The sequence below is a fragment of the Neopelma chrysocephalum genome, unplaced genomic scaffold (genome assembly GCF_003984885.1).
Source record: "Neopelma chrysocephalum unplaced genomic scaffold, ASM398488v2 Primary Assembly neopelma1_131, whole genome shotgun sequence".
NCBI lineage: Eukaryota > Metazoa > Chordata > Aves > Passeriformes > Pipridae > Neopelma > Neopelma chrysocephalum.
In genome coordinates, this window is record NW_020897793.1 from 1,117,053 (window position 1) to 1,137,620 (window position 20,568).

The following is a 20,568-nucleotide window of genomic DNA, read 5'->3' on the forward strand; positions in this document are numbered from 1 at the left end:
CACACACACACACACACACACACACACACACACACACACACACACACTTATTACTCACTCATCTGACCAACACTAAACTGCTGTTCTAGGACACAATCACAGGGTCAGATTTATAGGCAGAATAAAAACCATTTCATCCACTTCACACTCCAGAGTAACACTCTTCCTCCTCACTTTTAAAAAACTAAATGCAGAGACACAACTAAATCTTCTGTCATAATACAGGAAACTTAAAAGGATTCCCACACTAAACAGCAGATCTAAATGAAATTCCTGTTATTCTTTCCTTTACTCCAAGCAGAGTTCTCTTTTTCCCTATCATCCAATTTGACTCTGCAGAAGTTCAATGAACCTTCCTTAAATAACTCTGATCCACCTTTGAGCCTACATGGTGACATAAAAGGAAACAGGTACTGCTGTGTGTACAGCTCTTCAATGTTTAAGCAGTGTAGCTTTTCACACACAGAAAAAAATTCTTTGGCCATTACTCCTCCAAACTGATGACATGGAAGTTCAAGTTGTGGGTCGGGAGACTTAGAGATACAGTTTTCAGACAGGAGGTGACAGATATGACATGTCCGTCTCTCAAAGGTCAGGTGGTCTCCAGTTCACTTGCCTCCCAACAAGGACTGCTTTTTCCAAGGCTCCCTACTCCAGCTCTCATCACCAGAGTGCCTGTTGTCAGGGACACGTGGATCGTATCGAGCATGGAAACCCAGGGCCTGACCTAGAGCTGAAAATTAAGTTCAGTTTTCACAGCTGGAACAAAGATTCTGTGGCATTAGTAAACCAATCTACCCTTGGGTAAGGACTTCTAGCAGTTGCATTATTTATAAGGGTTTCACTTTTATTTACAGTAAGACTATCTGAACATACTGAGGCTGCAAACATCCTAATAAGTTACAGTCCCTTTGGCAGGGGACCTCTAGGGCAAGTAAAAAAGAATATGTATGAAAGGCTTCTCTTCCATGTAGCTAAAAGAATCCAGTAGTGTCCTTTACCCAAGGACAAATTAACATATTACACAGAGGAAGAGAAGCAACAGGATCAAGAATTACATTGGCCTGGTTTTGAAAACACTTGGCTAGCAGAATCCAGGGCAAATTCCAACCTCATTATCTTCAAAAACCCAATTAACAGGCCACCCCATAAGGAAGGGCTTGATGCAGCTACCTAAGTCCTCTTTATCTTTTCAACTCAAATACACATTTTTGTTTTCCATACCCTTTAAACAAGAAAAGTACCACATCCATGAAAAGAAACTTTACTGTGGCTTGGCTAAAAGTAGCCCCAGCTAATCAAGCATGCTTTGACTTCTGCTTACTAAAAGCAGGAATTGGTGATGCCCAGAAAGGAAAAATGAGGGAAGACAGAATGCTCACTACTGCATCTGACACCGAAAACATCTTTATCAATTCAGTGAGGTACCTGAGCCCAAAAACATGGTTCAAAGCAAGAACACCTTTTAGAATATTCTTTTCCAGAAAGACTTAAACCAATGTAACACCCCAGAGCCCTGAGACTGGCTCAGTTGGTTAGAACATGCTGCTAACACCACCAAGGTTGTGGGTTCAATCCCCAGATGATCCATTCACTTACAAGTTGGGCTCAATGATCCTTGTGGGTCCCCCTTAACTCAGAATATTCTGTGAAATCTGTGAACTCAGAACACAGAGGCGATATGAGAATCCTCACTGTCACCCTGCCCACCCAAAGAGGCTGTGCAGCATTCCTCAGCCCCCCAGCAGAACCACACTATTCCAGCTGTGTGTTTGGCACTGATGCTTGGCTTGGGGGGGGGGGGGAGAGTGAAGCTTTTATACCTTTGTGATCACCTTCTACTGACAGCACAAAACCAGCTCCCTTGGGCCAGCTTAAGGAATCATCTCCAGCACTGCTGCCTGCTCTTGTGTTAAGCTCCTGGTAAATCAGTGTCACTACATCGTGCCAGATCACTTTGCTATTATGCAAATCAAGTATTTCAGACAGACTGAAAGGGAAATAATTTATGTGAAAGGCTATGACTCCCAAATCTTCTGCAGCAGCTTCACAATTGTCCCGTTAATCTGAAAATGCTGACGTCATCTCAAAGCATCCACACACAAAGCTTCCATTACATAACTACCAACAAAATAAACAAGAGGAAATACTTTTACCAGGTTTTTTTTAAACATTTGCTTACACAAAGCTGCATTTGCCTCTTACAGTACCACATACCAATAACATACCACTCAGTATTTCAAACTCCAGTAACGTTTCCTTTACAGCACAGAAATAGTTACATTATGCTGAAGCTTGTTGAAGTGGCAACGAGATGACACATCACATTCAACTCACTTTACAGCTCATGAATTATTGCATATTGTACCCGTATCAAGTTGTACCAATTAGGGAAAAATCCATGGGAAAAAATCCATCTGGAAATTAAAGCATCGTTCATATGAATCGAGAAACAGAGCAACGCTCATGGTAATTTCCTCATTTTTCACTGAATAAAGAAGCCATTAACATGCCCCTTGATGTGAAAAGTACCACCAGAATAACAACTGTCCCATTTCCCTTACGCTCTACCACATTTTTGTTATTCTGACAATAGCTCCTGAGAGTTCTAACTGAAAGATCAGTGGCAACTTAGGTAGAGAACTTCAAAATGCATCAAGAGACACAGTACATCACCTCCAGAAAATGTCCAGGCTTGGTTGGTTTGACTGACCACAGCCTCAGGTCCAGGCACTGAATTTTGTTGTCCAAACACACAAGAGAAAAGCAAAGCACCACTCTCAGGATGCTCCACTATTATTTTTTGCCTTTTTTTTTTTTGTCTTTTAGCAATTTACCTGACACTGCCTTCTTGCTGCAATCACTCAGAGGAGTGTTTTATTGCATGTTAAAAGACAAGATATGTATTGAAAGTAGCAATTTTATTTGAGTTAAAATTATTTACAAAAACCCAAAGACATACTTCATGAAACTGGTACAAACTATTTTTCCTGCCGTTGGCTTTTGCTCCAAAGATCACAGCTGAGAAATACTGTATAAAATAAAAATAGGATTGGATTCAGAAAAGTACTCTACTGTTCTAATTTCCAATTGAGAGTATTTACACAAATATTTACAGTGGAAAAAAAGTTACTTTAAAACTTTAATTTGCAAGTTGGCCTCAAGTACCCTTTAATGCAGAGTTATTTGAGGGTCTAACACACAAAAACGCACTGCAGTTCACAGGGTGATTTCTCCCCCCACCCTCAAAAAAAAAGTATCTGCATTTGTCAGTGCTTGACAATTAGTTACATTTTAAAAAAACTGTTAAACACTGAGGTAAATCAATTCCCAAACAATTACCAGTGTAACGAAGAAAGGTAGTTGTCCCTGCTTTCCCCCATCATCACATTTTCATTTTCTTTTCTCTTGCCATCTCTCCACAGAAAACTATATAATCAATTTGAAATTCCATTATAAGTGAAAATCTCTAAAATCAGAAAACTAGATGGGCCAAATATTCAATCATTTCCTCCTGATATAGACCATTTACATCCAGTTTCTCCCTCTCTCTCAATACTGGTTTTTTGTTTTTTAACAAAGGGGAATACAACCTCAAAAACTTTTCTAAGTTACACTGATACACTAAGTTTTAGAAGGTGATGAGAGAAAACGCAAAAAAACATGACCAACATAAGATTTTTGCCGCTAATCAGTTACTTCCTTACAGAATTCCCAACAATCTGCATTATCAAAAATAGGAAGACATAGAAGGCAGCCACTGTATGTAAAAAATTTACAGCTGGCACTGATACAAAAGCACAAGTTCTTAACTTTATACATGGAGATAACACAAGATCTAAAAGCAGGTTAGATTTCCTGTTATTTCCTCCTCATTATACATAGAACTAATATTCTTATGGCTTCAAGTTTTACAAATTCAATGGAGTAACACGATGTAACTACCTATACAGGTATTTAAAAATGTCAGCGAAGCAGATCCAGAACAGTCTGCAAATATTCAAGACCACCTTAATAAAAACAATTACCAATTCTGTTGGTCTGAATAGTGAGTGCAAGAAAAAAATTGCTAAAAAAAGTCATGTATTTTCTGGGATTCTTTGTTCCACTTCAGTCTTCAAACACAATGCTTTGCTGTGAACTAGACCTCAGACTGAACAAAATCTTAGCTATATCAGCAATTTAAGGCTTTGTGTTGTATGCATTTCAACTTCGTCATACTACAGAAGAATGAAATAGAAAGATTATGTCAGCTGGAAACATTAATCCCCATTGGTGTTTTAGCTTCTTTAAAATTCTTCCCCCTAAAGCATCCAAATTCTCTGTACTGAACATTATAAAACACACCTTGAGTTCTTCCTTGAAACAAACTAAAACAGCATTTCAAAGTTTTTGCTTATTAGAAGTGTAAACTACCCTGGGATTAAGTATCTTTTTTTTTTTTTTTTAGTATTTTTTTTCCTTTATTTCATTTGCTTTTTTAAACAGGGCACAACTTTTTACAGTCCCTATTTCTTCAGTGGATAACATACCCTCAGAATGGCTTTGTGTGCTGATGGGGCTGCATGCTTGGAACTACAAAGCGTTATGGTCTGTCACGTTACAGTACATGGGCCATGGGAGTTGTAGAACTGAGAAATAGTTCAACGACCTAATTTCAATCAAAACAGTATAAAAAATAAACTATCCAATCCTCGCCTCTTTGGATTCCAACAAATTTTAAATATAGACAGTAGTTAAAATCACAAAAGTATTTAAAAATTTATATTTTATGATTTTGGAATTATCTAGTAATAAAAAAAGCAAGAGCAAATTAAACTCAAATAGGAGCGGTGCTGCTGTCCAGAACTTCTTTATTAGAACATTTGTTTGATACCTCAGTAGCTAAGCTGCCTTTGCACCTGGCTGGCATGAAACAGTGGCTCAACAGTAAACAGCAGTTGCACTATCAGCAGCAAGTTTTTCCCCTTGAAACTTGTCACGAACAAAGCAAGAAAAAAAGATAGGGAGGGCAGACCCTGCCAAAAATATTTAAATACTGCACTGCATCATAAACAGCAAGGTTTATTTACTTTCCTCAGAACCTTTTTCCCCTCATTTTTGATAGTTGCAGATTGATGTAGTAACTGTCTTTTAGAAAATGCTGAATGCATGGTTAAGAGACCAGGTAGCCTTAAAAATCCGAACACGAATGACACAGATGAATGCTCTTGGTATATCCTTCAAGGACTTCTTTCATGACTTCTTCTTTTGTCTAAGGGTAGCTCCAGCATTAGAGTGCCTGCAGCGGAAGTTAAGTATCTAGCAGTGTTCCAAGTATTCAATCACCCTAGAGATAGATTTCTGGCCTGTTGTTCCAACAGCACACTGGAAATGCAACAGAAAACAGAAGTAACAAACAAGCATTTGTAACACCTTGTTAAAATATTTGAGAGCTATTCTAATTTCACAATTTTAGTGTTTACAATTATATATCAATAAAAGCAACTAGGGTTCAGGCAGACAATCAAAAGTATTTTCCTGACCAATCACAATATAATGACAGGCAAAATTAGGACAGACAAATGGGTCTTCAGTATTTAAAAAGGGGGTATCATCGTGTGCTCTTATCAAGACAAAAACTGAAAACTTAATGCTTCTAAAAATGGATGAAATATTAACAAAAAACACAATTACAAAAATATCTACATACATCAATTTAAAATATATATTACTTACAGTAAGGTTCATAAAACTGAGAAATTTTTTGAGCATTTCAGTCATTATCGAGAAGTCCCCTTCAGGTAAGTACTCCCTCACAGTAGTCACATTGATCTAAGAAACAAAAGAATCTTTTTTCATTTGGGAAATATTTTTCTAACACAGAACTATAGTACTCTGCATGTGATATGCAATAAGACAAGTATATTCATAGGATTATTAAGATGGCTTTTGCAGTCATCTTTATGATTTAAGTCTCTTTTAAGCAACATTCATATGTTTACAGTGTTTATATTTCTAGACAACAACAACTGCTAAAATATGTTTTGTTGTTGGTTTGATGGTTTGGGTTTTTTCCCCTTAAAAAATAGTAAAAAAAAAAAAAAAAGGACTGTCAGACCTCCCCAGGACCCACAAGATTATCAAGAACTAAAAACCCCACCAGGTCACTCTTCTGACATGGAGAGACTCTCCCTTTACAACTGTTAAGGGTTGAGAATTACTGAATTTATTGTCAGTCTCACTCCAAACACTAGAATTGTACAGACACTAGTCAGTACAAAGGCACAGAACAGCACCTTAAAGACCATTTCTGCCACCACGGCAAATTTAGTCAAGCCTGAAGGCAGGTCTGAACCTCATTTTCATTTGAGCATATATTTGATAGGAAACTTTAGGAAGTTCTCAGCCATTAGAGTTCTGTACTTTTAACTTCAGCTTTCTATTACATATTTCCAATCTGAGGCAATCGTCTTGACCTAATATGGACATACACAAATTCATGTAATTTCAGTGGAGGAAACAAATAAAGCAGACTGATAAAGAATAAACTTAAGTCTGATGGTAACGTGCTTATTTACTGAGAAAGCACAGGCTGGCCAATTTGCCTTTGCCTTTCCAAACTAAGTTCTTTTGCTGGCTACAAATAAGGGGAGAGAGGTGAAAGAGGTTAAATATTCAATTCCAACTGTTTTTGAGAAACATACTGATGTTCAGAAAATTTGTTTTTACGTCTGGCAACTTTTCACAAAGCTGTATACATCAATGTAGCTTCATCAGCATACTAGCTCACATTGAAGCCTAATTTAATTAACCCCTTTTAATACAGCAAATTATTACTTCACTAAAAATTATACTGGACTTAAGAGCAACTTATTCCCTTACTGGACTCTCCTGGCAGAGACAGCCTAGAAGCAATGCTGTGTATGAGGCCACAATGCAGTCTTCCATGTGCTTCCCAGCATGCTGAAGAGCTGTAAAAAGAGACAACTGAGTGTATTGTATTCTCTAACCAGCTGCTATCTTTTACTGCTTCAAATACAATCTTTCATTATCACTTTCCAGAATACTTTTTTCTCAAACAAAATGAGCTCTTGGACTGAGATTTCAGAGGCAGGAATCAGGAAGTACCCTACTTACTGACTCAGCAGCACATTCTCGACAAGAGAAATGGTTTTCATTGACTTTTAACTCATTCTGCTGGATAGTATTTTATTATTTGCCATTTCAATGTGCAAACTTCATGCTGAACACACCAAACTACCAGTGTAAATTTTTCATGTGATACTATAAGCCAGTAAGACTTCCACCCAAAGCAGTTTATAGTGTTAAGGACAGCAGATACAGCTTTTTTTTGGTGATGACTCAGCATTTTTTGCAAACCACAAATAACTGCAGACACCAGTTGGTGGAGCTACAAAAAGGAGGAAGGATATAAAGCAAGGTTGGAGAAAGTAATATACCACACCTATGAACAAAAGATTAAAACACTATTAGAAATAATACACTGCACCTACATTTGGAAGATTAAAGGAGGACTGATGTTTCAGACATGATACGTTTTCGAGAGACAAACTACATCACAGCTTAGAGATACTCAAATTCCTGGGACAAGCTACCAAAGATGCAGCACATCAAGGCGTTACGCAGATACCTGAGATACCACTGATGGAGTGAGAAGACAGACACAGAGAAGATGGGGACAGAGGAGGCACACATGCAAATAGGGAGAGGAGGGAAAAAAGCCTCAACCCTTAAAAGTAGCTTAAAACAAGAACCCTGGGAAACAAAATTAAGGCAGATAACTTACAAGGACTGTTTCAGAAGAACAAGATCCCTAAAAAGGTTTTGGGGTTTTTGGGTCTCTTTTGTTTTGGGGTTTTTTTGTTTGTTTTGGATTTTTTTAAGAAACTAATAAAAAGTACTATTAAATAAATAAAAAGTAGCATAATTTCTTCCACTTCTCATACTTCAGCTCTGAACTGCTCCTACTTATGGTCTGTAGCAGTTTCACCTGGAAATCTCAGCCCAAGAGACTGCATATAGGTGGGAAGCAGAGGACAAGGTGGGACTTCATGCAATCACACAGTTCTTTGCCTTTGCTGAGCTCATCACAGCCAGATGACATACCTTTATTAAGATCAAGTTCTTCATCATCTTCTTCCTTCTTAACCTTCTCTTCAGTACTATCTGGCTTTTCTGTGGAGACCCACTGGATCTCCCCACTTGTCTCCTGCCATTCCCCACTCTTATCATGCTGAGCAGTAGGAGCTTCTTTAATCAACTCATCCGTCTGGCTCTCAGCCAGCTGTGCCGCTCGCTCACACTCCAGGAATAGCTAATGGGGAAAATTTCAGGACAATTTTCATTATAAATTAAACCCTAAACACACTGACTTAATACTGGAAAGTTTATTTCCCATTCACAATTCACCCCTTAATACAGCTAGTCTTCAATACTCTTCTTAACAATAGCCTTTTCTTCTTCAAAGGAAAATATAATCTGTCCCAACAGCTCCACAGCAAGATCTCCCTCCCCAGTGTTGAACCAGCTGCCAGGCTTCTTTTGGGCACTGTAAATGTTTAATTGCTTTCTTTGAGACATGGCTTCCAGACTAAAAGTTGCCATAATTTCCTGTCCATCTCTGTTGTCCACCAATTTTCGTTTTCTTTGCATGCTAGCTACACGCCCTTGGCTTTCTTAGCTTTTACCTTGATATGTAAAAAGTAAAAGTATGAAGGAGTAATTTAAAATGACTTATCAAAAATGTGAATGAACCAGTAATCTCATATTGTGCATTTATATCTTGTCAATTATTTTCCAAATAATAAAATGACTACTTTTAAATATTACCAAACTGTATACATTAAGATATTTAATATCATTATTTTTATTGTTGATTTTTTTTTGTCTGCTGCTGGACAGTTATTCCATATAGTTAACAGAACTGCTAAAAGCAACCACAAAATTAACTCCATTGAAATAAAAAGTCTGTCATTTCCTCTCCATTTTTTAATTTTAGTTTGCATGGTAGTACCAGTGGATTTCTTTTTTTTAACAAGCCAGTAAACACAGTGTTTAAGAATGCTGTTTCACATCCATAATAATTACATCTGTATGTAAGAGAAAAGTAGCTTACAGTTTTTACAGCTGGCTTAAAACAAAAGTCAAAGTAAACCATTTAGGAACAATAAAACTAGAAATAAATTGTATAGTAACAAAAAAGCTTTATGGACATGAGAGCAGCCTTTGGATGTCTGTGATAATGATACCACTGTCTTCTACCAGGAAAGCTGTTTGTGTAGTGGACAGTATGGCAAAAGTCAGAATTTTGAGCAGCACCCCTCTCCCCCACTATGTTGTATTACTCAAATTACTAAACAGAAAAAATTCTGACACATCTTCATTTCCGAGTTCTCCCTTTCCCCTTGACAGTCTGATAATGAGAAATGGCAGCTGTCAGAGGGCAAGCATTTCTTACCTGCACTAAAGCCTGAACAGCATCAATCTGCCCAGTGATCTTCAGGCTCTCGTCTCCCTCGCCCGTGCACAAGGAGTCAAAGGAACACGATGTCTCCATGTTGACGAGACAGTGCCTGTTCCGGGCACTGTATTCCACCAGATTGATCAACAGACCCAATCCCTGCAAGAATTGGAGAGTCAGAAAGGATTACACACACTAAAATAAGACACTTCAGCAAAAAAATGTCTTCTTTAGTCCTTATCTGAGGATACATAACTTACTAACACACCCTTATGTCTGATAGACAGAGGGAACAGGATTTAAAGAAATACACGGCAGAGATCCCTTTACAGGAGAACTTTTATAGAGGCATCTCCATTTTTCCAGTTCTGAACATGAAAACATTTCTGGAGCTGAGAATTCATTTACAGGTTAGGGATTCATGTATCCAACCTTCAGATTATGTTCTTAAGAGATCCTTCACGTACACAATTTCGCTGTTGCTATTTAGGCCACACTGGTCTATTTTACATAAACTGAGGTAAATTTGACAAAGCCTTTATCTTACACAATAACATCATATTTCCAAAGTTGAAAAGATGTTTGATAGTAATTCACTGTCATTTAGGTGAATCTCTTTGTTCACCAAGCAGTGCACGTTTTTCCCCACCAAACACAGGAATAAAAACCTCAAACCCACCAAATCCTTGCAAAAACTTTAAATACCTCACTAAGTGTATATATATATAAAGCCAATGAAAAGTGTAGAGGAAACTATTTCTTAATGTGGAACTAAAGTAGTTCAATGGGCAAGAAGGGGACAAACAATGTTCTGTTAATGTAACAAACACAATAGCTTACCAGCACCCGAATATCAAATCTCTGTTCTTGAGGTAGGAACTTTGGAACCTGAAGCACACAATTCATTGCTGTGCCTATCAGACCATCTTGTTCACCTGTTTTTGTACTACCCCATTCTGTAAACAAAGAGAGTTGAGAGGTTCAATTTTGACAATACTCATGTTCATAATGGTAAGCAGATTGATAAAAACCTTTTGGCCCTAAGGACAAACCAGCCTCCCCCAGCCCAAGCACACACCTCAAACACTTTACACTTGCAATTACTCATTCAGCTTGTAAAGACAAATTACTGATGGCTCTAAGCAAGCATCTACCATACATAACTGCTTCACTGCACTGTACATGGAAAGACCCTAATCAGGACCAAAAAACGGTTTAAATTAATGTTTTATTGGATGCTTTATCAGAGAATATGCAAAATAATTGTTATTTTACCATTATCATTTGTCAGGTTGAGCAAGACCCCAATGATGGCCCTCATACAGTCTTCCACTGCTTTACCCACATGATTAGTTACATTCTGATGAGGCAAAGGCTTGTTGTCTGGTAGACAGATACTGTCTTCAGCACGATTATATCGCTGGATTAACTCCTCACAATGCTGCAGGGCTCTGAAGGGAGAACAAAAGGTAGAACAAAATTATCTTCATAACACACAGAACATTCCACCTTTATCCTTAACTCAAATAGAGCTTATGCAGAATTTTTCTGATATCCAGATGCCCAGTCTGTAGGGAGACATAAACTTATCACCTATAAAATCTTTCATAAGCTCAACTGAAATTATGAAAAATAAAACCCAGGAAAGTTTTGTTGCTTAGAGCTTTATCAGCTTGGTCTTTCAAGAGCAAAAGTTAATTTTCCTTCCCAGCTTCAGCACTTGGTCTTACAAGAGATATCTCCTCTTCCTACAAACTCAGCCTCTCATACGCTCTGGTCATCAAGGCACAACATGATTCTGACAGCGTTATCTAAATTTTCTCTTGTTCTCTTCTCAGAGTTATTTCCATTCTGTAAGAAATGACACATGACTTCCTACTAGTAAAATCTTAATCTTGTAACACTAATGGACCATAGGCACAATTCTACTGCATAACATCAGTTTCATGTTAAACTTCTACACTGAATTAAGTTACAAATTAAACTGGAAATATCCAAAATATACATTGGTCTAAATAGCATATTAAACTGCAATTTGTTTTGTTTTAATTTAAAAAAATACTCCAATATCTAACCCACAACCATTAAATTATTTTTCCAATGAGGTCTGCAAAGTCAAACTTTCGTCTTCATTTGTTCTCTTATGAAGAGAGAGAGCAATACAAGGGGCAGACAGTCTCTGCCAGCCAGCTGAGACCTCACCCAGATTGATAAATGGGTTAGAGGTGTTTGTACAAAAATCTCTGCCAGGGAGAACAGCCAAGAACAGAATTCCACTGTTTTAATTCTTACTTACACTGTCAATTCTGTTATGCTCCACTTCAGCAAATACATAAGCACAATGAAAACACGGCAAATAAGTGTAGCTTCATAACTGCCCTCTTCTGTGTTCCTACTAAACTTGGTACAGATGGAGCCGAATCTAGAGTCTGCAGCTTCTACAGAACCAACAGCAGCAGCACTGGACATTGATAGTACTCTGTTAGCTGTCCATACCCTCATCTAAATTAACTTCAGCATTACTTAATGGAAAGCAACAGTGGAAATCGTGGGATTATGCCCCCCCCGAATATTCTGGTATAACTTTTTGTTTATTTTTTCCCCCCTATCATGTGAAGTGTTGCACCAAACTGTCTTTTTTTTTTTTTTTTACAACTTACTTAGCAGAGGAGACTATGAGTTGTGAGTCTTTGTATGCTATCAGATAGCTCTGATTTTCTGGATTATGCACAGTTACCTAAAAACAGAAGGAGAAAGTAATGTTAAAAATAGGAGGGGTTTTCTTTACCTGAAAGAGAAGTGTTGCCTTTCACTACTACTCCACTTTATTCAGTTCCACATTTCTTGGTTATTATCCAGTGTAAACTTTCACTTCTCATTGTCCATTACTACATCACGAACCATCCTCAAGTTCAAATTTGAATATTCTAACACTAAACAAGGCTCTTCTAGTGTTGCTTGGAAATTCCACTATCCAATTTAAAAGCAGAAAATGGATCTGAAAATTTTTCTCTCACCTTTGACAAGGCACGTAACAAGTATTTTTAGGCAGACACCTTTCCAACAATTGTTCAGCTTTCTCAGTTTTTAGCTTGTGTTTATACTATCTTTGAGTCTGTCCCTTTATTTTAGTGAAGAAAGTTACCACTGTAGCTATTTGCCCTCTAACCTGGGTTCAAGGTGTTCAGTGAGATTCATTGAACTCTGATCCCAAATGTCGCTTTCTGATACGTGGAGATGTGTTGCTAGAACATAACAATGTTCTCCTGCTTGCTTATGGTATCACAATAACAGAGTAACACTAGTAACAAACACCAAACTCAGCAGAGAAGCACACACTAACCATTCCTGTCAATTAAGCTCTACAAAAGTACCATATATTTTGATTCTGTTCAAAGTTCTCAAAGAAATATTTACCATCTCCGTTTACATGCTTAACTGATGACAGTACTACTTTGCCTTTCAGGGCAGTTTTCTCTTTCAGCACTTAGCCAGATGATGGTTCAAATTAGCAATTCTTAAAATATACATTGGTTTATTGCTTCTAAGAAAATGCTGCTTCTATAATGATCAGCTATTACTAGACACACACTGAAGAGTCAAACTCATGCCATGAAAACAACATCCATAAACAGCAGCTTTTCATAGGAACTTAAGAAAAAGCATCGTGTTACATTTAGTTATTCTTACTGAAAATAAACCTGGAACACAGTACATACATACAGAATAGTAAAACAGATTTTCAAACATTCCAGAAACACTGATAAACACCAGAAAGTTAGTACAGTCTATGAAAAAAAAGAAAATCAACATTCTAGTGTTGTAATGCAACTATATCCTGAAAGACTGTTACACTGAAAAGGTCTGCCTGAGAAGGGTTTTCAGAAATGCAATGTATCTGCTCATACTCACGCTTTCTAAGACCCGTAAACATCTTTCTGCACCCCATAACGAAGCAACCAACTTCTCTTCATTTTCATCACTGCTTAGGTGATCCACACATTCTTTAACTAAACACAAAAGAAATTGTTTTCCACTATCAGAAAGAGATCTTCAAAACCCAATTGTACAAACTAAGTAGCTACTCAGAGTTTCTACCAACCTTGTTTTACACTTTACACACCTGCAATGAATGCTAGGAAACAATTATGATCAGCATTTTTCATTTCTTCAAGTAAATTTAAAAAACAAACCTTAACACTTTGGCTTTACAAGTTAGTGATTGTTGCTACAAATTACCTAATCATATATCTTATTTTCTCCTGACAAAGAAGAGATTATCCAGCACATGACTATGTTCCTTAACTGTAGTGGACTGGTTTCTAGCAGAGAAAAGAGATACAGCAAGCACACGCTCCCCACACTTCACAAATCTGAAATCATAACCTGAAACCATGTGCAAATTGAACACTTTCATCTCTCCAATCCTTCCTTTGTTCTTCCTCTGCTCACTTAAGACCCAGTTTTATTCAGTTCAAGAATTCATTTTAAAAATGTCCCTTTTCCTACCTGTGAGATGCTCAAAAAAACCTGAGACATATCTTTGAAAAATTAATGAAAACAAAACCCCCACCATTTTTTCTTGAAGGGCTGACTTCCTCTGGGATATTTAGTTAAAAAATATTAGGTCTGAATACAATTCTAGAAGACTGCAAAGGAAATCTACTCTCAAAAAGTGTGCTGTATTTGTGGGCTGAACAGAGATATATAACACAGTAACCTCTAATCTAGTTTAAGACATTTTTAATCTCACACATTACATGCAACATTATACACATTCTGTTTAACATTAAAACTGCTTTCGACCCCACATGCAACAGAATAAAGTCACAAATATTTCTCAATAACTTGATATTGAATTGTGTACTTTATTTTTAACACAGCCAATAATTTTTCTGCTTTTAACCACAGAGAATGAACATTAATAAAAGCAAACATCGACTACAATTCACTATTTTTTCACACTGTCAAAGCAGTATCTTCAATGTACCTTTATCTACAATATGATCCAGACCACCCAGAAGTCGCAGTTCTTCTTTAAACCAGTCCCCAGCTCGCTTTGAGGTGAGAGACAGTAATGTCTCCATTGCCAAATGCCCGGTCTGAAAGAGGGAGGTTCTGGAATTAGTGAAATCATCACATGCAGCTGGATATATCAAATCATACAAATACACGTCACATAAAACCCATAAAAAACAGCAGGAGAGATTCTGAGTAGAAGAACCAGCAGAGGGAGCAAGGACAGACTTAAAAAATATGTATATCTTAAAAAAAAGTCAGTACTGATAAAAAGGTACTTTGCATTTTAAAATTTTCTTTATTTTATTAATAGCTTAGAAAACCCAAGCAGACTCCTTTCATTTGTTTCTTTTGTTATCAAAAGAAACAACTGGAGGAAGGAAATGGACAAATCAGCCAGGCAGGAAAAAAAAAACCAACAAGAAAAGCCAGAGTGAACACAGCTTCCCTGGCTCACACACACATTTGCTCTGTGCTTGTAGAACATATTTGCTTCCAACGTAGGTATTTTGTGTTTTTAATTTTAAACACATGGAATAAAGCAATTAAACTGAAACACTGTACAAAAATGTTACTCTATTTACTGATTCAGTTTTCTTTTAAAAGGACGAACACATATAGAAATTTAGCTATAGCAAAGATAAGTTCACTCCCTGCAAATAGAAGCTGAAGAGATTTTAGGTGACTATCTTAAATAACCCCCTGCATTGTCTTTAACCAAAACCAACACCATTTGTTAAGTCAAGACTATAACTTGTTTTTCCAAAGGCTTCTAGTTAAAGACATGTTAACAATAAAACATTTGTATGCATACAGGTTTACACCTATGCAAAAGCAACTAGTACAGATTTCTTGTAACACCTGGAAAACACAGAGGCAAATCTGAACTACCATAAGCTTAAGAAATTCATATATGGTACATAAAGGCCAAAGAAAAAGCCATAAGATCTCACTAAAACCAACTGAATTTTACCACTCTCAAGTCACCTTCCTTCCCTGACAGATTGGATGTGCAGCACTCCAAGGAGGGCTGTGCTTTCCGAGCTGTGCAGGATGTTCCAGGACAGCAGTTCAAACCTCAGCCCCTCCTGGGAATAACAGCACTCACCAGGCTCAGGTGATTCCTCTCACTTTACAGATTGAGCTTGAAACATGGGGAACTGAAATCATGCATAATCTAAACCTGACTGAAAGAAGATGATTAAAAACTCTCCTTGGAGATCTTTACAGCTACAAAAGATTTAGTTAACTTCCTAAATACCTTCACCACAGAAGCTCAAAGGCCATACAAGGTTAGAAATACGGCAAAGGGCAATAAGACTTAGACTCCAGGAGAATATAATCTGATATTTGTACTACTGGGCATAAGAACATAATTTTTTTTTTTTTTTTTTTAAATAAAACCAATGACACCTTGCAAGCCTTTTGCTTTTGAGGAAAGTCGTCCATTGCATCCAATTTTTATGTCAATTATTACAAAATTTTAACACCAAAGGTTCAAAACATGCTTCCCTTAAGCTTTCAGCCTTATGCTGACAGTGAAAACCAGAATAACCTCTTTCATCATCTGGAAAGAGAAGTCACTTCTGAAGGTTCTTGTTAGGATGCAAAAGAGAGGAGCTGGCTACAAGCATGAGCTACAGAGGGCTGTGCTGACTGACAGGAAAGGGCCATTTGCTAACATGAAGGCTGAGTTCTTCAGGTTTTATCTTCTTCTAAGCCAGCACAAAAAACCTGGAACAAATTCATCCCACAGAGAACTCCTTTTTCGTTTTTGGGTTTATATTTTTAATATTCAGAGCAGAACCCTTTGAATACCTGTTTGAGTACTCAAAAATTAGTCCAACCTAGCTTCTAGACAGTCACCCAAAGAACATGGTCTGTGGGAAGAGAGAGCCAGTATTGATCATCTTCACTTGATCTGTGCAAGGTTTGAAAAACTGAGGGTGTGTAATTGGTTAGGCAAAAATCAGAGTTATCAAAACATCTGCTGCAATCCTCCTGCTTCTCAGTGGATATGTCTGAGTCTGAAAAAGCTCAGATCTTTTCTTTACTCCCAGAAGATTTGCATTTTTGTTAGCATTTTCTGCCTGTCATCTGGTACAAAACAGAGATTACTTATTGTATCTCATGACAGAGATCCATCCAAAAGCAGCTTGATCTTCTACATATGAAGTTCATTATTGTCTCAACTTACCATTGCTACTATCTTAAAATGGAAGAGAACCTAATCATCTCATTTGGCTTGCAAATCTTCTCTGAACACTATACAGTCTCTGCTTCTAGATAGTGCAGCTGGGAGGAAACCAGTTTCCATCTGTGAGGTACTACAGTATTCAGTGCATTTACAGCAACAGCTCGAAATAAATTTAAAAAATAGAGCTGCCTCAGAAAAAAACCCCCACAAATAAAACAGCTGAAATTGATGGTCTAGGATATTATTACTCATGAACAGCTTTCCTCACAGGACAGAGAGACAGAGTCCCTTTTGATAGATCCTCTCCCTTTAAAACCCATGCCTAAGAAAACACAAGAACAGAATTACAGTTCATAAAATAGCATCAGGCTAGATCAGATTATGAATATGAGAAAAGCTCAAGCAGGAGACAGTGGTCTTTGTGGCTGGATGCTTTAGCAATGAGGAACCTGTACCAGCTGTTCCATGCTTAATAAAGGGAGCTGTCTTACATTTTATAGTGCAAGAGATATCCTGGCACTGACAAACTGTGTGCTATGTGAGCTGCCTTCAGTGCCAAAACAGCACTGAAATAAGACTCTGATTATACCAATTCCTAGCTGATCACCACCTAGAGAACAAATTTCATTCTGTGTTGGTATTTTCACACTGTAAACGCAAAGTGGAGAATATAATCTCAAATTCATTCTTCCTTTGCAGATTTCCAAGGTCAGAAAACTAATATGAGCCCCCTACCCGCACGTTTCATATGTTCACAGGGAACAAAAAATTGAAACTTCTAAACAATTCTCCACTGTCACCACAAACTGATTACCAAGATTAGGAATGATGTCATCGATATTAACTTCCTCACCCAAAATTCAGCTCTTGCTATTGCTACATAATACTGACTTTTCATACCAACTCAGCTATCTGTTCCACAGCCCCGATTTGGATGGAAAACCCCCAAGGTAAACCCTTCCTAAAGTGACACAAAAGTCACAGAAGCTACAAAAGAAAATGTCAGCTCAACAAGGCGTATCATCCTTTAGTCTAACCGAATATGGAATACAGTCTTGACTCCAAATTACTGGCAGGAGTTGGAATACTACTTGCACAGATAAAGCTCTAAAAAACTCCCTTCATAAACAATAAATCAGAAGCTTCTCCTGTTGGGTATAAGTATTACAAGAAAAATGGCAAAAACCTAGTAAGAATCTTGAACAGAATGTATTACAGGATGCTAAAAAATTAAGATCATACCGACATCCACTACACTGAAATATGGTGAATGCAATGACACGTTAGTAAATTTTGTCATTTATGACCACTCATCTAGTCAGTCTGTCAATCAATTCTTTAAATACACTCTTTTAAAAAGCCTTTGTAACTTGCCCTTTATTTTCTAAGCCAGCATCAAACCATGGCTAAATTTATTTTTAAACAAAAACAGTTCACTCTGCTGCAGCTGAAGGTCTTTTCATGAAAAGCAAGTATGTTGAGAAAGGGAAGAAAAAAAACTCATCCACATTTGTGGTAATCAACAGATCTGCCACCACACTTTGGGCAGGGAAAAATCAGTTTCTGTAGGACAGATTGCTGGGGTTTTTTTAAGATCGGAAAACCTGCACCACATTTTCAATTTAACACAAAACACGCTTATTCCCATGCACAAACCCCTATTTGCTTGTGAAAGTACATATAAAATTGAGGGAAAGAAATGGAATCCAATAATCTAAGCATGGTCTTTAAACACATGGTTATTTAAAGTGGTACTTGTTTGTAATTGCTCCCTTAGAAGGGGCAAATGGACACTCAGACAGCTGAAGAACACCATACCTTTATTTTACTAACAGCCTTTTAAAAAGGAAATTTCAAGTTGGAAGAAGAAAATACTTGCAGTGCAGCCATGTATACATCAAAGGTAGACAAAGTGTCACAACTTCTTCGCTGGGGATACGAAATTAAAGATGATGCTCACGAGTTCCATTTTATTAAGCATTCCACAACTGCCAAGGCTTTCCAACAAAAGCATGTTACCCACCGTGATGTTTTCGAGATCAAGATGTTTGTTGTGAACGGTTTCACAGAGTCTCCGAATTTTTTCCTTTATTTTGTTCATGTCTTTTTCATTCAGCAGCTTGGCAGAAGAAGCATCTTGTTCCAATTCCAAAAGCCGTATCATCAGATCTAGACTGGCTCTGTCTAAATCCATGTTCAAGCGATCTCTGCTCAGGATGTACATCAGAGCTGCTGTACAAAGGGACAAATTCTTGGGGTGGGAAAGAAAGAAAGAGAGAGACCAGTTAGTTTTTAATAATAATTTTAGGCAGACCTTTTACCATTTTTAATAAATGAGCTGAAGATTTATGAAAGAAAATGCCTGACAAGTCCCAACGTACACCAGCACTCACATGAGCACTCGCTGTTGTACAGATTCCTTCTAGCAAGTTACTAATGCTTTCTCCTAGCAAATCAGACTGAGACACAAAGCACTCAGGATATTTACAAAATCCTAGTAGAAAAGCACAGGTTTCTACTTTTGAGGGGCTCAGTGCTGCAGACAGAACAAGAAACAGAACCTCCAGTAACACAGTATTACAGAAGAGACAGATGGCAGGGGGACAAAGTGAAAAAGCACAGGGTACACGGCAAGGTGGGTGAACATTCTGGTTCGAGGGGATGAACTGGTGACAGCACCAGAAAATACAGAGATCACAGAGACAGTGTCTGGGGGGGGGTAACACAGGGGGAGTGCCTGGTGAAATAAATTCTGATTCTGCCAAACAGGTCTGTCAGTCAATAGTTTATCCAAATCTTTTCAGCATAAACACATTTTAGTTCCATGGGAATTCTGCTTTTTGGAAGTAGCCAGAGCATAAACCAGCTTTCCCCCTGCCCTGTTCCCATCAGTCCTTAACATGTGAATGTTATTATCCTGACCATCCCTATCTCATACAGAATGGGTGTAGAGGGATCTCTTACTGGATAAAGGAGATTAAAGTTTCCTTAAAGAAGGAATTAAACTTCATCTTCATGAGGATCCAGAAAAGCAAAAGCAGCAGCTGACTGTCAGGAAGGGACACAGAAGACAGTGGAGAGAGAGAGAGCGCAAAGCTCTCCATCCCCAGTGTTGTTAAGTACAGCACCTGCACCGAGAGCACTGAGCTCCGAGTCATGGTAAAGAGAAGAATGTTCCAGGGAACTGGGTTGTGCTGGGCACAAAACTTTCAGAAACCTTTGACAACAACTGGAGGAGATGAGAGCTGGGGTGTGTGGGGGGTATGTGTGTCCTACTGAGATCAACTCAAGAGTCAACAGGCTGCATGCATCCATTGCAATTGTTTCTGTAGAAGGTAAATTAAAAATGGAAACAAACTAATTCTGGGATGTGAGTGTTGTACAGCTCAACACGAAAGAGCAGTATTTCTGTGTCAGAGCTGATTAACATCTTGTTTAGAGTTCAGCCAACCACCAAAGCAATCATTAACTGCTGTTTATTTTAGAAGCAAGTAATGATCATACTTGGTCATACTAAGCAGTATCAGCATTTCCAAGACACGATTAGGCAGATGACAGCCTATCAAAAGCTGTGTTAAAACTCCTTCCTGTCTGAGTCAAGGAAATCCTCAGGTGAATAAAGACTTTAATCTGACCAACTACCAAAGATGCACTTGAAGTACTGAAGGAAGGAAGCAAGAGTTTCCAAATCCACAGCTCCTTCTGTGAATACAACTTTGAGACAGGGTTGTTTAAAAAAAAAATCCAACAAAATCTTACCTGTGAACATCACTACTCCAGCCTTTTATCACATCAGTGATGCAAAGCAGAAAGCAATCTATGCCACTTATCTACACAGTGAGGGATACACTGTTCTCCCTTAATTTTTATTAACTTTCCCCAGTAAGCC

The 20,568-nt window shown here is 37.8% G+C and overlaps 1 protein-coding gene across 3 annotated transcripts in view; it reads right to left on the reverse strand.

The window, feature by feature from the left end:
• Positions 1–2,147: 2,147 nt before the first annotated feature.
• WAPL (WAPL cohesin release factor) overlaps positions 2,148–20,568 on the reverse strand; it is a 64,928-nt gene continuing 46,507 nt past the window's right edge. For all 3 annotated transcript variants that reach the window (XM_027698670.1, XM_027698668.1, XM_027698669.1), the window contains 11 exons: positions 18,703–18,930; positions 14,454–14,565; positions 13,376–13,473; positions 12,124–12,200; positions 10,739–10,914; positions 10,304–10,419; positions 9,461–9,622; positions 8,110–8,317; positions 6,865–6,953; positions 5,719–5,814; positions 2,148–5,367 (listed from right to left, as the gene is read on the reverse strand). In XM_027698670.1, the coding sequence (XP_027554471.1) occupies positions 5,302–5,367; positions 5,719–5,814; positions 6,865–6,953; positions 8,110–8,317; positions 9,461–9,622; positions 10,304–10,419; positions 10,739–10,914; positions 12,124–12,200; positions 13,376–13,473; positions 14,454–14,565; positions 18,703–18,930 (1,428 nt within the window). In that variant the 3' untranslated portion in view covers positions 2,148–5,301. The remainder of the gene's footprint in view (positions 5,368–5,718; positions 5,815–6,864; positions 6,954–8,109; positions 8,318–9,460; positions 9,623–10,303; positions 10,420–10,738; positions 10,915–12,123; positions 12,201–13,375; positions 13,474–14,453; positions 14,566–18,702; positions 18,931–20,568) is intronic.